A 20,920-nucleotide genomic window follows, 5' to 3' on the forward strand; every position below is an offset into this window, starting at 1 on the left:
ATAATAATAACTTAAATTCAAGTCTCTAGCATTCAAAATAAATTAAGAAGAAGATGAATGATTTATTTCAATGCGTAATAGGCTACAATATTAAACTATGTACAACTCAGTAGCTTCAAACATAATTATATACATATAGTAAATTAATACAAGAAACAATTTGTCATAATCCTAATATTATTATAAATGCGAAAGTAAGTTTGTTTGTTACGCTTTCACGCTAAAACCATTCTATCTGTTGTATTGAAATTTTACATGGACATTCCTAGAAAAAACATAAGCCTATTCTTATTTTGGAAATCCTTTCGGGCTACGCCCCGCTGGTCTTTCAAAAGTTCTGTACTGTGGGCTCCAAGAACTGGATAAATGCATTCAACTGCTATTTTTAAACATCGTATTAAGTCAGCACGACCACATGTTTTATTATTTTAACCAGTATTTTCTATTTGTTTACATTTATAGAGTGAAAGCATAACAAAGGTAACAAAACTTCTTATTTAAATCACCATAATCCTTTATGTTATTATTGTTATTTTTCTCTGATTGTGTTTTGATTTTGTTGTTTTGATTAATATTAAGTAAAATGCTTGGTTATGGATAGCTGCCAACTTTGTTATAAGTTATGTTGTACAAAATGGTTTACCGTTGAAATAAATAAATAAATAAATAAATGAGAAAAAAGGCAAACCAATTGATTTATTCTGGCTCACAAAGCCAACACGAGAGTGACTATAAACGCAATTTTAATGACAGAAAATCGTCAAGGTGACATAGCATCCATTTACTTACTGATGGGTTCTACGATACTGATTAGGTATATAAATACTGATGTAGGCTAATACCTAAACTGGACCGAAGAAATAGCATACATGAACATGGACTGGGAAGTAAGAACTTTACTGTATCATGTATGATTTACATATGGATGAAAACTGTCACAATGTAAGTATTGAAATGAATTAGTATTGCTGATGTTGATTTCAGTTTTTTATTTTCGATACAAATATTGAAATATCTATATAATTTAGAAAACGATACTGTTTTGAATCCAACCCCATTTCAAAATTAAGTATTTCTGTCTACTGAAATGAATGAATGATTTACTTCCTAAAAACACATCTATTAGTACCCAGAAAAAATCATATGAGTATTACAGAAATCTATACTAACATAACATAAAATTCTGTTTTGACAAATCAAATATAATTTTAATAGGAAGATAGGGTCCCAAAGGCAAAGCCTCATTTGGGATACCATCAGATTAGTTCATCATTTAGATAAACAGTTCATTTGCGGTTGCAGACCTATAACTATTTATAATCCTATATATCCTATATACCATCAGCATGCCTACTTACGATTTAAAATTTCCATAGGACTCCATCATAAGTGCTTTTATTAGGTAATATAAGAACTTCGATTTTGAAAATTGCGTGCGAAACTGCGGGTAACAGCTAGTTAAAAAGAAATATAATTACATAACAACAACAAAACTAAAATACGACTATTTACAATAAATTATTATCCTAGGTTATTTAAAATCAGTGTAGGTTATTTAACCTTAAATAGAGTTCAACGGGAGCCCTACAAGCTATACAAAACCGATGTTCTCGTTCCAGTTGTGGGGCACAGTCCTCGCAGACAGCGGGATGTCCGCAAGGAACAGCTACCATCATCGCTGCCTTGTGCTCCAGGCAAACGAGGCAGTGATTTATCACTAGCTGCTGACCTGTGGAATAATATGTTGTTGTTTGATTTTGAGACATAAAATTAAATTGTATCATATTACATAGTTTAATCGTCAACCCTTGAAGGTTAATTTCTACTTTAAAGTTATTGAAATAAACTGTTAAATTGGATTAGAAATGATTATATACTGTTTCTTATATATTTTATTAAATAATAATAAGCAAAATAATTTAATTAAGTAGTATACTTATTATTCAGCAACTTGGATCTGACCATGTAAAGAAATATAAACACGGCGTGTGATTTTAGAATTACCAATTTATTTCTATCAATTATAAAGAAAACACAATAATGTTTGAAACAATCATTTTAAACCATTTGAAATAATTCAATTAAAATGTTCTATTAAATTTCAACATTTTATAATTTAAATCAAACCTTCCTCCAATGTTTAAGAAACGAATACATTACTGATACGAATATTGTTCTTACCCACAACTGGAACAGGTGGTAAAACTGGTGCTTGTAGTGCTGCACCGTCAACTACCATTAGAAAATATGGAATGGGTGGTACCACTGGTAGGGCTTGAGGAGCTGGAAAGACCACTGGACCAGGAGGAGGTACTGGAACAGCAGCAGCAAAAACAGGTAAAGCTTCCACTGCTTCAGCTCCAGGGGCCACCGCTGCTGGTGGGGCACGTCCACCTCCATCGGGAACCTTTGGTACCTTATACATTTAAAAACTATTTATTACAGGTATTGCAAATTCTTTAAGATGGCCATTAAAGGTCAGTTGGAGCCCAATTATATGCAAAGTACAAAATTAAAACAATACGTATTCTCTTCTCTGCTAATATATTTGCATTAAAAAAATTTAACTATAAATGAGTATAACCTTAAAAATATATAAATAAATGTGGAAAATAAAAAATATTAATATCAAGTTTGGTTTTAAATAATGTCTATTTTATAATAATTTAAGAAATGTTATTTTCCATTAATTCATCACATTTGTAGAATGCCTTGGGCTTTTTTATTGGTGGAAGTAGGTGATAGGTACCTTAGTGAAATGACTTATTTAACAAATGTTACTAAAAATTAGATAGCAACTCCGTGTTTCCAATGTGTATTACACTACTGATTCCTAAGCACTGTACATTTTATTTAGACTACATTTTAAATGTAAAGACATGTTTCTGCATATTTGGCAGGTTAGTCGACTTACATAATGCAATAGGGTTTTTATTGAGCACAAGAAACGATACTATTTAACTGTCATTAAAACAGAACAAATTATTCCCTAAAATATTATTTATTTTACAATTTGCCTATCTAGAGTTGCTTAAATCATTATGTTATACAGTTTTGCGTTATCTGTAATTGGTATAAAATATATTTTTGGGGATTAATTAGAACTACTTTTCCGTCTCTACAGATCCATATAAAGATACTAGTAAACATGTCATAATGGCAAACATTTTAAACTCACCATCACATGTCTTCGTCTCCCGCGTGCTGCCACTGCCCCACGTCGAACACGTCCTCTTCTTGCCACCGCTCCACGGTTGCGACCGCGTACAGCTACTGCAGCTTGGCCACCAGCTTCTTCGTCCGGCGGCAATCTGCCACCGTCCACACCAACAACATCCTCATCGTCGTCTTCGTCGTCGCCTGCGACGTTGTAGACTTCGTTGTGGATGTTGTCCAGCTGGTGACTAGCAGCCTCCAAAAACTCGCCAACACTGTACTGCCTGTCATCTAAGCGTGTGGTGAGAGTATTTATTGTCCTGTTGGACAACAAATATCTCAGACGAGGTGGTCTGACAGCGTTGAGACCCCTTTGTAACGAAGCCAGCGTTACTGAAGCCTCGTGTTCCAGCGCTCTCAGACCGCCTGTAAAATTCAATTATTGCTGTTCAGTCAGTCACTTCATTGCAGTCTTCATTGTATGTCTTTATTAACATGAGCAAATATATCAATATGAGTGAGATGTTTGAGCTGTAATTATTATCATAATTGTTCTTCATAATTAATACTTTTACACGTAAAAGCTACTTAAATTAAATAAATTTAACTTTTGGACCTTTACCTGTAAAAACCCACACGTTCGGATGGGCAGTATTCATGGTATCCCTCAGCTTTCTGTGGTAGGACTCCATGTCGTTGTTGGTTCGTCTCCTCTGTTTATAAACAGAGAAAGACTCAACACCGACACCTAGGACATTATTTTCGTTGTAAAATAATGTTGTTAGTTTAACAAACTTTCCAATTAAAGTAGAATCATTCATTTAGAACATAATTGTATTTAAATAGTTAAATATTAAAGAGGAAACCAACATCTTATCTGAGTAGTCTGTTAATACGATAATTTTCTTGCCCTTTTAGTGCTACAGCGTCTACGTTGTAGACGCAGCGTATTTATATATATATATATATATATATATATATATATATATATATATATATATTATACGTATATATATATATTATACGTGTATATATATATATATATATATATATATAATACGTATATATATATATATATATTGGTTTAGTTTATGCAATTTACTGACTGCAAACGATGATAAAAATAATATAAAATTGTTTACACAATAAAATTGTATGCCAAAGAGAAAACAAAAAAAATATTATAACATTTACATTTAAAATTTTTTTTATAACAATCCGAATATGTACAAATGTATTTTTTGTATTTATTTCTGTTTATTGGTTATTTATCTTCAATAGAAAAAAAGTAACAAGATATGACCTGAAATAAGGGAATAGTAAGGAATTTACTAAAACTCTGCATTTATGCACTAAAATGCTTAGCACTCTTGGGTTTGGCAATGCGCCAGACCCCTTAGCACTAAAAGGGTTCTTACCAGTAATCCACACACGGTGCACATAGTTGAGGAACACCGCGAGATTTTGGAGGACGCCCGCCTGCTGCGCGAAGTTCACAACATGGTCGTACCCTGCCTCGATCATGTTCGCTGGAAGTAGAGGCAAGGCCTGGCACATCTTGTACACTTTTCTTGCAGCAGGGTTTTGGCGTAGCAGCTGAACGTGGCCCAGAGTCCGCGCTTTCTTGTTCATGCTCTGTTAGAACATGCATAATATCGAATTACTTTGTTTTCTGAATTGAATGTCAACAAAAGTAAAATATCTGTATATTTGTGAAATATAAGTAATTTTTCTTTAAGGTACTTATTACCTACTTTTACCGGTAAAATTATCCACGGCATTTTACACATTTGATGAGTTAATGGAACACAACGTTATTTAAATAACTAAAACAAAACTTTATATAAATACCTTATAAATCTTAACGTTTTTCTTCGGTTATTTTAATATCTCCAAGGTTTAATTTATTTTTTTAAATTTTTATAGTAATGTATTATCAAAGAACACGTCTTGTTTATATTTTGTGTGTTCAATATTGATCTTGATTAACACAACTTACTGTTGATATACATCAATAAAAAGTTTATTATCGTTATTGTTTTATGTACAGTCATAGACAAGTTATTTAATAAACAGTGGCCATAAATATTTATTATTATTTATATATTATTTATAAATATTTCTTATTGACATACATATTATTATACAACTAGAAATACTTACATTTGCCGAGTGAAACCAACATCCGGCCACTCGTCTTTCCGGCCATGCTCTTCTTAAGGCACGCGTCACCGCCTTCTCAAAGTCACATGTGAATACTGTGGGGTGCCAGTCGGACAGAACCTCCCGCAAGTAGTCGAACACTCTACTGTAGAGAAGTCTTTCTACCCATCAGCACACTTGCCACCGGAAAAGCCTGTTATAAATCAAATGGCATATTATGACTATTACTTATTTGATATATTATATTAAGATTGGATTATTGCAAAAGATGACTAGTACACCCGTTTCATATAACTTTTCATGGTCGAAAAACAATTAACATTAATATTGTAATGTAATATGTACATTAATGTTCACTTTTAATATAATGAAAGAAGAAATTGTTAACACTTCTTCAAAACTAGTAAATTAAAGGAATACAACATGTTTACAAATTACACAATTATGTCTGAAAAATTCAATAGGCTGGACACGCAAATACAATGTTTTAGTTATATAGGAAATTAAATAAGACCATTCCAACCCATGAAACCATGAATAGTGGAAGTGGTCCCATTAATATTTTTTGCTGTAACTGATAAATAAATATTGTTATTGCAGGAAAAATAAAGAATAGTGAGAATGCGATAACTTACATGGTCGAAATAAATAGCACTGATAGTAAGGAGCTGGCAGCTTGGAGGAGTGCTCGGCACTACCTTAAATGTGCCGTCCAAATGGATGTGAGAGCCATCGGCCGAGAGCCTTGCAGACAGGTTCTCGGAGATGAAGATTACGGCAACATCGCCGTTGTCGTCGACAACTGTTGCCCTGTAGAAATCTTCACCCCGATGACTCTGCCCGTACCTAGGGTTCCTGCGACAGCGCTTACTCTTCCATACTCTTGCAGAGTACTCGGTACGGGCCCATTAGCAGCTCGCCTGGCACGCTGCATCGCTTTGGACAGCACATGATACGGCAGTTCAGCTGCGACGCCAATATCAACCCTAAAATAAATGAAGGGTGTGCATTATTTAATAGTAGTTAAAAATAAGCCGTGTATTCTATGTTGAATGCACACTGAAGGGATCTTGCAAACTATGAGATATAGTAGGCTAAAGATGTAATGGACAAAGTTGAGCGTAATAACAAGACCACCAAATTTAAGTGGTCAAGTTGATTATTGGTTGCATCGTTCACACGCTGTGCTAAAAAAACTATTTGTGGTCAAAATTGTGTAACTGTCACAACTCTCTTATTAGTAGCTTTATTGAAAAGTGTTCACAGGAAATCTGTATAAAATGTCTTCTAGCTCTCTAAAATTATAATTAAAATGAGATTAATTTATTTTTTGAGAAGCAAGCAGGAGGTGTAGGGTTGCAGTGTATGTTATTAATGCAACGTCCCATTTTTTACCTAAAAAAAAAGAAAGTATATTTTTTAATGATATCAATAATATAATACTGTGTTATATTTTCCTCTTGGTTTTGATCGAGTAACTCATAATAAACCCGTTATTATACGGTTGTGTAAAGGGAATTTTTATTCTACTATTATGATAGTTAAATAAGGATGGCTGATATTCCACTGGACGCATTGATGGATTCAACTGTTTATTTAAACATAGAAATGATCAGACAAGGTCAGTCTAAAAGTGACTGTTTCTGACATTTATGTAATTTTGTATTAACCAAATAGCATGTTGGTTTCAAATTGTATCATCATTTAGAATGTTATATAAAATAAAAATAATTAAACAATCTAATTATGGGTGATTAATTCCAAAATAAAAATATCAAAAATAGATTATTTTTTATTAATTATTCGATACTTACCTTGAGGGAATATATCATATACGGTATCTTTGAAATTAGTAAAAAGTTAATATCTTTTTATTAATTAAAAATTGGTTTAACAATTTTTAGTCGAACCCTATATATTATGCTTGTTTTTCTTCGAAAACTTGTTCTTACAATTTTTAATAACTAGACGATATTTCATGCAGATTTCATGTGAGCAAACGTTTTAATATAGCTAATAAGAGAGCTGTGATAGCTTGAACGTGTTGACCAAAAATAGTTTTGTGAACGACGAAACCAATAATCAGCTTACCAAGTTAATTTGTTGGTCTTGTTATTACGCACAACTTTGTCTATTTAAAACTTGCTGTATCTCTTGTAGTTTCTAAGACCCCTTCAGTGCGCAATGAATGTAGAACAGACGGTATAAATTTGTTCCATTACTTATAATCTTAAAAAATCCATAAATCGACTAAATATATTGCTTTTTATACTTTTAGATTACCTAAAGACCCCGTGGGCAGTAAATAATCAGCTTTATTCCTAAACCAATTTTGAACATAAGGACAAAGCTTCTGTATTCATTTAGTTTCAGGCAAAATCTAACATTTAGTTTCTGTATACTTAAATTTTTGCTATTTATGTGTAAATTACTTGTAACCATTACTTTTTTGTTACTAAATGAGCTCAAATGTTGTGTATAAGTCTTCACTAAATCTGCATGCAAAGTTTCAAGAAAATAGCTCATTTCCTTCTCGAGATGTTCTGCGGACAAACTGAGAATCAGACCGAAAAAAATATTATTGAGATGAAATTGAATATAGTTTCTTTTCGTCGGACTCAATCGAACTTATTAATTCTTATATAAACCGATGCTGCGTACAAAATTTGATGTATATAGGTCTACTCGTTTTCGAGATATGCGGACAGACGGACAAATAAACATATAGACTGATATAAATGAAAAGTTTCCGGTCCACTCGCAAATGCTCAGTAAAGTTAAAACTCAATCTATATTTGATAGCTGTTTTAACAATATAGACATATATATATATATATATATATATATATATATATATATATATATATATATATATATATATATATATATAGATTACTTACCTCTCACTTTCCTCTCTCTGAATATGCCTAAACGGCGTTGATGTCGTCTCGCATCTTCTCAGAATTGATGTCCTGAGAGTATTCACTTCGAGCCAATTAGGCTGAGGAGGGTGGCTGTGAGGACGAGACGTCACCAAAGAGGAAGCAAGCCTGGCTTCGGGCTGGAGAGGCATATTGGCTCTTGCTGTGCACAACTTCGATACCGCACATCGGAGATAGAACTTATTATTTCTGTCCGTAGAATTTTTGTAATAAAAATATCCGTCTCCTATGTGATACACTGTTGCCTTGAACTTGAGCCCTAAAACCTCGGAAATCATTGCCATGGTTAGCGGACGAAGTAAGCTACACGGAAACTGAAGAGCGAATGACGGTAGAAGGTAGTGGTGGAAATCCCTAAAATGTGGAATTAGAAGGTAATCGGTTATTCATTCGACTAAAATAACCGATTAACGACAAAAATAACTGACTGGTTAGTCGGTTATAAAATCCATTCGGTTATCCCATTACTACGGAAGGGCGAGCAGCCGACTAAGTTCGTGGCCCGTGGAATCTCTGCATAGCGCGCGACACCACCAAGTCTGTTTTCTACCAAAACCACATATGTAGCAGGAACAAAGTGATTCCTATCGTAGAAGTGACAACACCAATCTATAAACATTGTTCATGTGCTACTTCAATCCGTTAACATATTTTCCTCTTGTTAAGAGTCACATAAACAAATAAATGTTCATTAAATGTGTCTGAACCATAAAATTACTTAGGGTTTTTTTTAACAATTTATTATTTATTTGAGGTGTTTTGTACTCTAATTGTTTCAACAGAAAACCAGTTATAATTTAAATATCATCGGTAGTTTTTAAATAAATACGTTATGATCTTAATTTTATTTTTACAGAAACAATCTTTAAACATCCGTCATCTAAAATATACAACTAGAGTTGAGGCGTAATAGTTCAATTTATAGAGGACTTAATAAGCCTTTAGCATCTAAGTCACAACAAATTGTTTTTAAACGATATCCTACTTTGTTAAATAGTTATAGTAAAGTAAATTACACTCATACACAACAATAACTCAGTTACTAAACACTAATGTATAACGGTATACAGCTGTTGTAATTAAATAAGTAATTGTTATATATTTTTAAAAAAACATTACAGGATTAGAGTTTACATGCAACATTTCAGCTCTGTTGAGTAGTGGAAAGAGGTTAAATATAAGCAATGTATTTTTGCGTCATGACGATACAAACACAGAGATAGTTTGCATACTAGTAGTGGGCATTGAATAGACATTCATACGAAATTGTAACGCTATTATGTCTCAAACCACTTCGGCACTATCAAATGTTTAAGGAGAGATCTAAATAGACATAGATAATAAACAAAGTGAAGTAATAAATACATTTCTCAATAGGTTTCCTTCCTTGCTCTTTTCATTTTAAACCAAACCACGTGTCGCGTACCTTATAATATAATATTTGATTAAGAAATGAATATATGAAGCATATTGCAGTATACAAATTGTCTACGAGAATAAATAATAAAGTTTATAATTTTGGACTAGAATCTTGAAGCTGCAGGTGCTGCACGAGCCGCAGGAGCTGCACGCGGTTGACAGGACATGAAAGGCGGCGCGGCGGAACATTCTTTAAAATACAATAAATTTTAACCGTTAACCTACGCCTGTACGCGGTGAGCGTGACAGGACTCTGTAATCACAGCCCCCGGACAGGCCTGACACAGGCACAATATTCATAGCCGCCATATGATTGTACTTGATATATATTCTTAAGTAAAATCTGGAAACACTGTTCGCCGCTAATTACACATACACGGCTGCCGAATTACGCAATATACGCTTGTGCTGAATGATGACAAAATCTTACGGCAGTAACATGACGTAATTATTAATTTTCTTACTTCCAATTATGGTACTGATCTGATATCGTTGCTATATCATTAATTTAGAATTTTAAAACAATATACTCCTCAATATCCCAAGAGATGTCTCTTACAATTTTTGAATAAGATATTGTTATTGTCATTATTTTCTTGTATAGTAATTGGTTAAAATGGAGAGAGCTTAAAATTTAAAACACAAAACCAATCTTCTTTAGAAAAGCAGTCTATAGGCTACTAAAAGAATTGGGCTGGTAATAGATAAATGCAGTTTTTAAACTGCAAAAATATGATGTAATATGTAATCAAGAAGTACAACAAACTTATGTGTATAGAGATAACTAAAATGCGGCTGCAATTTCATTGTCTTATCTAATACACCGTCGTGAGTACGGTGGGCTCTCAACGACTTCAACGTAGGGAGCAATGCAGGATAGCGATGGTCACTCTGCCCTAATGTTATTGTTGTTCTCTACTCTCCTGATACTTGAGACGTTCATCGCTGACATTTTCAGACACTGTTACGTCATATCGCCCTCTCTCATCACCCTCTCCCTAAGCAGCTGTGAGGGAAGGATCATCCAATTCTCTTGCCAACCTCTGTGCGCCTGATACTACTCTTTCCTTGTATTACTTTGGAGGGGGGAGGTTGCGTAAACCACGCCCCCACCGCCATTCTGCCGTCTGATTTGTACTTGGTGTTTTCCAATAGAAAAATTTTGTCGCTTGTCCTTTTGGTCGCTTGTCGGCCTCCGATCCCAACACGCAAAAACTGCCCTTCCAGAATGGAGTTTTATTGATTTAAGAAACCAATAGAATTGAGCGAGGGCGGGGCCTGCGTTTTCTATGTTTCACTTATACCTGAGTATCAGGAGGGCAGAGAAGGATAGAGGTTCTGTTAGCAGAACTTTGAAGATCACATGTTGGCGATCAACTGTCCCTATAATTATCTGCCATACCGAACTCTTGCGTTTGTAAATGAGACTAGTATCAGGAGTGCAGGAAACTGTATTAGCAATGTTTCTTGTTATACTTACCGGGATTTCACTGGTTAAAGACTTAAAACTTCTAGCCACGTAACAGGATGCGTAAAGATTAAATACCCTTCGTTGTTTATTTTATAGCCATTGTTTTAAAGAATCATAGGTAATAATATTTTTAATGATTATTGATATAAATAAGGTAATATTTCAACTGTTATTTAAGAAAAACAAAGTTGAAATTAAAACTTTAAATTTGTTCTTATTACGTACTGGTAACGTTAAATTGTATCTCGGTTTAATATAGCATCCTATGACCTGTAATAAATAAATGACAAAAGTTTTTTAATTATATTGTCTTTTATAGATAATAAGGTACATTAACAATAATTATAAAAAGAGTGTTTTAAAGTACATAAAACATCAGTGGAGAATATTTTATTTTTAAAATGCACAAACAAATCAGCCATACACAAGAGATAGCTCATATCTTTCGTTGTCCAATATTAAAAACAACGGTATTTTTTTAACATGTTATAGAATTTTGACACTTAATATTTTGAATATCAGTTGTTGAAGTTAACGTTTAGTGTAGTTTTGTTAATATGTAATCAAGTAAAAGTTAATTAAACGAAAGAAGTCGGTTAAGAAAATAACTTTATAAATAACTATTATTGTTGCAAAAATGCTTATAGTGTACTCTTTATTAATATCGTTGTTATCATACGTGCATGCATTGCATCCTTTGTGGTTGCGTTTAATTTTATTTTTTGAAGAAGTACGCTGTAAGAAAAAAATAATTAACACATTATTTAAAACGTCATCTTTTAGACAAACAGTAACGTAAAAATATGCATTGGATTGAAATTTAACTATCAGTTACAAGAAAGACCAAATATCTTTTCCAGTTATCGGTAGATAAATAAAACTATAAATGTGAATTTTTAAATGGATGGATCCTAACAATGGGGTGTTCCCTTCATGTTATTTATGGCATTTTTAGTTTCCTTGAGGGGAAAAAATGCATCAAGGGAAACATTCTTTCCTAGACTACATTCCTATAAGTAACAAGACAAAGAGCTTTTTAGTCCTATGTATTTATGTATTTATTTTCTTTTTTGGGACAAGCCAAATTCTAAAAATTACACTAGAGATATATTAGACCGGACTTAGATAATAATTGCCAAAGGTAAAAAGTTTTTGACTAGAGTAGGATTCCGAAAACCGTTAGTCTATATGTATATTATTTTCTTGATCGAGGAATTGTTACAGTTAAACTCTACTGTGGTGTCAGAAATTTGATTGATTAGAACCTAAATTGTATGCTCCTCTCTCACGAACAACTTTAAAGCAGTAAAAATTGTTTTCAACTTATGAATCACTCAACCACGGTCACTTAATTAAAAAGTGACGGATATTTACCAAATTCTACTTGAAAACTGTTAGGGCACCATCATATAGGCCTACTATCATAGATGTTTTTACAAAGAAGGCGTCCTTCTTCGATTTTGAAAAGTGCTTGCGAAGTCGCGTGTAACTGGTAGTATATATAATTTTATACTTTATTACCATTATACTTAAAGAATGAGTTACTGATATTACACAAATATCAGTTGAATTGATCATTGACCCATTCATTTCTACGATACATCAGGAATGTTGTAGTCATTTCGTGTTGGAATTCTTCTTTCATGAAATAACATGCAGATTTCTAAAAATATAAAAATATTAACCTAACTATCAATGATGGCAAATATCAGTTTTGCAGACTAAGATCCGCTATGTGAGTCATCAGCACAGTGATGACAGGTGGGCCGGGCTGCACGTGTGAGGGTGTGCAAGGGTCGCCTTTTCAGGTGCCGCAGTTTGATTTGTTATCTCTCGGGTTTTTAAGGCAGCGGAAAACCCAATGGACCTAGTAAAAGCATTGTATCCAATTCAAATAGAGAACTGAGCCATAAAAAGATCACTCGTCGGCCGCGCTAAAATTTTATAAACAAAAACAAGCTTTGAAAGCCAATTATACGTGTAAGTAGTTTGCCAATTGACTTATAAAGTTTTAACTTTGTATATCATTGTGATCGATAGTCAAGTTTTACAAATTAGTAAGGTAAACAGTTAGTAAATCATATACTAGGCCTATTTTACAGGGAGAGTTCAATAAATTTGTCAATAATTGTTAACTTAAAGGATATTTAAAAATATTAAAAATTTTTATTTTTGTTTCAGGAAAGAACAATTTGTAGACAAAGAACATTACCAGAATAGTTTATCAACGTTCATTTTAAGTAGGTTTTATGTATAGACATTAAGAAAATTTATCTGAGGAAAAATAAATAGAATAGAACATATTTATTTTCAGAAAGTATATACAATCCACCACAAGTACAATACACACAACAATACATAATGTGTAACGTTACATAATATGTAATTGTTGTACATATGACTCTATAATTTATCTGGAGATTTAATCTAAGAGTTTTAAAAAACATGCCAGTATTAATGTATCAATTATTATTATTATTATTATAATATGCCAATTATTATATTAATTATTATATGCCAGTATCTTATCGTTGAACTAAATGAATTTCGGATATGAGAACGTTTTGTGGCCTAACCGTATAAGATAGGACAAAATCTAAAGGACTTAATTTGTAGATTACATTATTTCTTAACCCGTAAGTGATGTGTTGGCAAAATTCGGGGATAAACGGGATTTGGCAATTGGTTAAATTCGAACAAGAGGTTTCCAGATTTCATGTTCGAGAAATAGAGATACGAGGAAATACTAAACGACCTTTTTTAAAAACCCCTTAATTACCAATCCACATATTACGTTAGATTTGAGTTAAAACCTCTAGATCGGTCACAATTGGCCTGTGAACACATATGCACAGAGAAAATGTCCAAGATTGAACTAAAGTTTTTGACTTTAAAGGCGTTTTGTGGTTTAACCGTTAGAGATACGAGAAAAAGTGACTGGACCTTTCTTGTAAGAAAATTAATTTTATCTGATTCTGATCTCGGATTTTAGCTACAAGTTTTGGTATATCCAGTACAGAGCATGGAAGAAAAGTCTGCACTGGTCAACTATTGTGAATTGTTTAGTGTAAATATAAAAAACCTACCCTATGTCAGTATCAAAGTTGTTTAGGGGTTTAATTTACTCAGGAAATTATATGGTTATACCAGGAAATTCTGGGGGGGGGTGGTTATTGTAACCGGGGGTTAAGACACACGTGGGCCTCTTTTGGAGGGTGGTGTGTTTGTGAGCATAAATACAATTTACTCTGTCCCTAATTAGTATTGACCTTCCTTCGCTAACGCTCAGCCAATTCACGATGTGCTCTAATAGCCACGTTTACTAGTCAGTCGTTTACGTAGTAATACAACCTCAATCTGAAACTGTTATGAATTGCTAAAATTTTAGACGGAAAAATCAAGAGCCCCTAAAATCGCCAATTCAAAAAAAAAAGATTTTGCCATTGAGCCGTATAACAGGCTTAGGGAAAGCTTTACAACACAAAGCTACAGAACTTTTTTGTAGATTCTATTAATACCTATTTATAATAATTTTGAGATTTAAGCTGGGACAAACGGGTCAACCGTTATCGACTCCAGAAACAAAGTTTTCCCGTCAAAATTACAAAATATTGATATTTATTAGCCAAACCGATGAGATAGAGCAAAAAATATAAGGTTCTAACTTCTTTTACGTTATAAAAAAAATTCGTATTATTTTAACGTTATCACAAAGGCTTTAATATGGCCATTGAAAGTCAATTAATGCCTAAATGAATGTTAAGTATCTACATGCCTTCATTAATTTTGATATTGAAAACTCACCACGATATGCCCACGTCTCCCTGGAAGTAGAGGCAAGGCCTGGCACATTTTGTATACTCTTCTGGTAGCAGGGTTTGGCGTAGCAGCTGTACGTGGCCCAGAGTCCGCGCTTTCTTGTTCATGCTCTGTAAGAATAAGCACAATGCCGAACTTATTTTTCATCTGCATCTGGATATCTCATTTATATTTGATGTTATTTCTTTTATAATACTAAGGTATTAGTAGAGAATACGCCTCGTTTCAATTTTGTTTTTTTCAATTATGACATTGATGACATACATTTATGATGTCATGAACCAATATAATGTTTGTTATTGTTACATTTACAGTTGTTATTAAATTATATAATAAACAGTTGCCATGCACATTGATGTGTAAATGTTATAAAATTTAAAACTTACATTTGCCGAGTGAAACCAGCATCCGGCTACTAGGCCTTCTGGCCATGCTCTTCTTAAGGCAGAAGTCGCAAGTTACTACTGTGGGATACCAGTCAGGCAGAACCTCTTTCAAGTAGGCAAATACTCTACTGTACAGAAGTTCTGTCTTCCTGCCCATCAGGACACTTTCCACCGGAAAAGCCTGTTAGAAATCAATTCGCATATTATATCTGTAAGTTATATGATATATTATATTACGTTTCGATAATTTCAATTGTATAGTTGTTATTTTTTAGAAAAATAATGACTTCAGTATTAAGAATGTAGTGTACCTTGAATTTGTATGGCTATTGTGCCAATATCTTTTAAAACACATATACACATCTAAAATACTGTAAATTTTCTAAAATTTTAAATTTACTGTATGTGTCACTTCCTCTGAGATTGCAGATATACTATTTTTTTACTTCTAACTAGTTTTACTGTAAAGTCATAGCAAAAACTGCCAACCTACGTAAGTATATAAACAATAGACACATACCACCTTGTGACCAATGAAATTTTACAATTTATTATGTATATCATTTTGAAAATGTAATAAAATGACGTAATAATAATTGAATAAATTACTTTCGCACCTTATACGTTTGAGCAATAAAAATATGTTTTCAAATATACAAAAAATATCACAAAAAATTGGCAGTAGGCCATACACACAAATAAATATAAATGTTTTATTGGATATTTTATATTTAACCCTTGTACGAATCCGTGGGATGTAGTTTTGACTTGCCATTTTATGATTGGAGTAAGCGGGCTCATTAATTTTGATGTGCGATTCTGATGAAACACCCTTGTTATTGCTGGAAATAGACAAAATATAGAAAATATGGTAACTTACATTGTCGAAATAAACAGCACTTAGAGTTAGTGCTGTTTATGTCCAAGTGGATGTGGGTGCCATCGGTTGAGAGCCTTGCGGACAGATTCTCGGAGATAAAGATTACGGCAACATCGCCGTTTTCGTCGACAACTGTTGCCTTGTAGTAATCCTCACCCCGATGATTCTGCCCGTACCTACGGTTCTGCGCCAGCGCATTCCCTTACTCTAATAGAGTATTTGGTACGGGCTCATTAGCTCCCCGCCTGGCACGCAGCATTGATTTGGACAGCACATGGTATGGTAATTGAGCAGCGACGTCAATATCAACCCTAACATAAACAAAACATATGACTTATATAGTAATAAAAAGAATATTTGTATTTCGTAAATTAATAATAAGCTTACCCTTTAGCTGTTCCACAACGATTTATCGAGGTTCGTTGTTTTGCCGGTGCGCAATAAAACTCCGGTTGCGAAATGTTTTGAGATGAATTTTCGTATTTACGTACCAATATGTATGCAAAAAAGCTCTTATATAAGCTATATATAATATAAATAAAATAATGATACAAACTGAAAAGTTTATGACTAAGAAATCTAAGAGGTTACTTAAAAAGTTATCAAAATTGTGTATACAATATACAGGAAATAATGAGTTGCCAGTATACAATAATTTTACGCATTCCTCTAAATCTCAACCTTCAGAAGAAATTTTAAATTTAAATCTTATTTCACCACATCAAGAGCCAACCAATAATAGAGTATTACAGCAAGGTAGAGTTTTAGAACAAAGAGATAATCTATTACCACCAACAAACCCTTCTGTAAAAGTTGAGAATTTGTCAAATTATACACCTAATATTAATGAAATTTAGATTTTAACAAAAGTATTAACTTTTTCCCCTACTCCAAGGTTCAACCATATTAATTTGCTGACGCATTGGAATTTGCACGAGATACCGTACTAGAATCAAATTTTATTTCAGTAAACATGAAAATAAGAACAATGTCAATTACCAATTTCCGCTTTCCCTTAAAATATTTCAACCCAAGTCTGAGTGGCAGCCTCCATCCCTGCCCAATGACCATCCTATTGAGCAGTTTCTAAATGTAATATTAGCCAATGGACCTGATCAAAAATGTATTGAAAATTTGCCACAGTTAAAAAATATTTACCACGTAAAAAGGCCGTGGACAATAAATAACTATTTTTATTCGTAACCTACTACGTAATAACCTACACATTTTATTAACAGAGTGCACCAGATTACATGTCACGTATATGCTTTAACTTAAACTGCATGCACAATTTCTAGTCATCAGCTAAATTCTTTGTCGATGTGCTCTGTTGACAAACTGCGAGGTAAAAAGTAATCTATTACTTATAATAATTTCACTAAATATAGGCCTATACATTTATTACTTACCTCTCACTTTCCTCTCTTTGTATTTACCTGAAAGGCGTTGATGATGTCTCACATCTCCTCAGTATTGTAGTCCTCAGTGTGTTGACTTCGAGCTACGTAGGCTGAGGAGGATGACTGTGAGGGCGAATCGTCACCAGAGAGGACGCCAGTCTGGCCTCATCGCCTGTATGGTATAATGTCGCCTATTGGCCACTTACTTCGGCTCCATTACTATTAATGCGCTTACTGTGGCAACTCAAGAGCGACTGTGAACAGAAAGCAAGGGAAGAACCTTAAGAAGCAAGAGGTGTGTCGTAAACTTTTACACGTCACATTCTTCATATTTATGATAGGGTCGCCTTGAGGGGGAGGATTGCAAGACCTCACCCCTCCCAGTGCTAGGCCAAATATTGGCAACACATCTTTTGTGTCCACTACCGGACAGGAAGCAGGGTTTTCCCACGGTGAGGTTTATGGTTAGAAAGTAAGACCACCCTGTTGGGGGCTCAACATATACAAGCTCTTCAGACGTATAAGACAAAAGCATTTGTCCCGTAGCACTTAATACCGTTGGTGTTCAATGGTTATTTCAATAGCACTTATCGTAGAAGAGTCTGAAGGTCTCTAATACTTCAGCTTTCAGAATCAATATTAAATGAGTAAAAATACCGTTGACTCATTGAAACCATAAATGATTACAAGATCATATTTTGTGAAGGGGTTGAATTCAAAAACAACTTTAAATTTAATTTTTTAAATATACGTAGAAAATTAAGTCTTCTACCAATATAAAACACAAAATACAATTAAACAAAACAGTGATCTTTTAAAGAACACGTTACTTCGAAAATGGGATAAGAAATTCGCGGAAAAGTAAGATTATTTCACGATAGACCGCGACAATTATCTGGTTATTCTTGTTGGATTTCCACCGGTCACGGATTTAAATAAGACATTAAGGATACCGCCAAAAGTAACGGATTATGACTTTTGTTTCAGATACTTTCTGTTACAATCGTTAGTTTTATGGCATTGTTATCATACGTAGTGATGTGTCAAAACAAAATCTCTAATGAACAGAGTCTCTAACAAAGATTCAGGTATGGAAAACGATTGACGAGCGATGTAAAATGAATATGATGGGCTTCCACATATGCTACAACTCTAATAATAGCTACTTCATCAATTGTTGGTGCTTTAAAACGTCTTGAACGTTGGCCCAGGGTAAATTATCAGCTCTGATTATAATTCTTTTTATCGGATGGCATGAGATGTAGAGTTGTTTTGAACAATGTAACCAAGTTATTGCGTTGATGAAAGAAAGCGTGTAGTTGTTCTATAATGGATCTCTTTACTGATCTATTATTTGCACAACTGAGATCAATTTCTTGGGTTTAACTGCCCAATAAATAAATTTGCATCTAACATTGGCAACAATGTACCTGCTCGGTGATATATTTGGTCCTATACCTGCAACTTAAAAAAAAAAACAGATTTGTTACTCTTCCAAATACAATAAAATGTAATAACCCTAGCTATTGATGAGAAGTCTGTTTTCTATATTGTCTGTTGTTACCTTGAAAGTTGGCATGAAATTAAACCGAACTACAATTATTGTCTTAAATACAGTCGTAAGGAACAAGTGGTTAAATTGTAGGATATTTTTTAAGAAATATAGAATCTGTTCATGTGCCTGAAATAAATGAGTTTAATGGCTCTGGTGGCGGAATCAATGGTATTAATTTCGATTTCAAGATCCAATACCAACGCAATGATAGTCACTGTATACAGTTGAAACATTGAATCTGGAAGTGGATCGATTCAAACTGAATTATTATCAGAGTGACGCGCTGCACAGTTCTGTGATGTTCGATTCATTTCAAGTTCATTTCCATTCTGACATTGCTGGACATTCCGAAGAGGGACAATTTGCCGGATTTGAAGCATTTCTAATTCCTCGATGCAAATTAATCATCCTGCGTTTTATTGGCTTCATAGTCTTGAAAGGAAATATAAACAACTCACATGGAATAAAGAAATCGAGGAGCGTGTTTGTCTATTGAGAAGCAACAATAATATTACAATCAACAAAATTACACAAAAATCTGATTTTTAAAACATGTGCTTTGCTATAGGCAGGCAGCCATGTTGCCCAATCAAGAAATGTAGTGGAGCTTAATCATTGTTTAAAACAGATAGTTATGTGAGTCAAACCAAACTAAGCTATATAAGGCCCATCAGAATTACGAGTGTTATAAAACTCCTTATAAGAGTGACATATTTTTTGTCTTATATCTGTGAACGTCTTACTTGGGCAAAATAAACTCTAGTATCGATGTAGACTAGAACACATATTTGTTTCTTATTGACGCGTTTAACTTTAATATTAAACTGACAAGTTTCCAAACGGTCAGCTATCACCTGTTTGGCTAAGAAGAATTATTTTGAGTTTTATTGATACTTCCGGGCAATTTTTCTCTTCATAAGAATTTTTTTCTTAAATATTTTGTATTGTTGATTTTTTTCGCGTGCTTTATAGTGTTGCTCTCAGCATTTTCCGTCTTTTCTTTTTGCCCGTGGTTTCACACGAAATTTCCTGCTAAATAACAGAGACACCATGGGCATATAATATTTAAACGCGTACCAGACACTCCTGTGATGGTTACTGGAAAATATTATAATGTGATCCAAGAGGTGGGTGAAACAGCTTTTATTTCGCCTTCTAGAAAATATCTAGAATTAATATTTCATTTTATTTAAAAGTAAACCGAAAATGGTAATAACTGTCAAGTGTGATTTCACTTAAGATTTCGTTTCGTAAATATTTTAATTATTTTCATGAATTCTTCAATATTGTGGGCAATGTATTTAGCTTCTCTTTTCTTGTAAACCATCCTCGGACTGCGATGAATTCCGAGTGGTGAAAGACGCTGCAGCGTCTATTAAATCTCGTTCGCGAGTGGCAGAGACCCTCTAGCGTCTATTAACGCAAGCGTCTTTTGTTCCGGTATTTCCGATGTTGTGCCGCAACTTAAACGCTATATATTAGGTATAGTTAGAAAGACCAGATCCCAAACTTTAATTTGATATAGTATTTAGATATGCTGGCGTTAATGAAACCTTTACAAACGGTTTATTCACTTACTGTACTACCTCCTGGACCAGGTGAAGATCTTCTTCAATGGATTGCTCATTTACCAGACTTTGTGCATTGTGTGGACACACCAAAATAGGGGGCAAAAGTCACTTCTGGTGCCCAGATTGTAATTTTGGGATTCATAGGGAGTGTTTCTCTT

At 33.7% G+C, this 20,920-nt stretch overlaps 1 protein-coding gene across 1 annotated transcript; it reads right to left on the minus strand.

The window, feature by feature from the left end:
* Nucleotides 1-687: 687 nt before the first annotated feature.
* LOC124369527 lies at nucleotides 688-4,755 on the minus strand. Its single transcript, XM_046827550.1, has 5 exons — nucleotides 4,575-4,755; nucleotides 3,779-3,904; nucleotides 3,179-3,582; nucleotides 2,182-2,416; nucleotides 688-1,729 (listed from the first exon to the last, which is right to left on the minus strand). The coding sequence occupies exons 1-5, from the start codon at nucleotides 4,711-4,713 to the stop codon at nucleotides 1,542-1,544; spliced, it is 1,092 nt and encodes a 363-aa protein (XP_046683506.1). The 5' UTR covers nucleotides 4,714-4,755; the 3' UTR covers nucleotides 688-1,541.
* Nucleotides 4,756-20,920: the final 16,165 nt, after the last annotated feature.

The sequence above is a fragment of the Homalodisca vitripennis genome, chromosome X, assembly GCF_021130785.1.
Source record: "Homalodisca vitripennis isolate AUS2020 chromosome X, UT_GWSS_2.1, whole genome shotgun sequence".
Taxonomy (NCBI): domain Eukaryota; kingdom Metazoa; phylum Arthropoda; class Insecta; order Hemiptera; family Cicadellidae; genus Homalodisca; species Homalodisca vitripennis.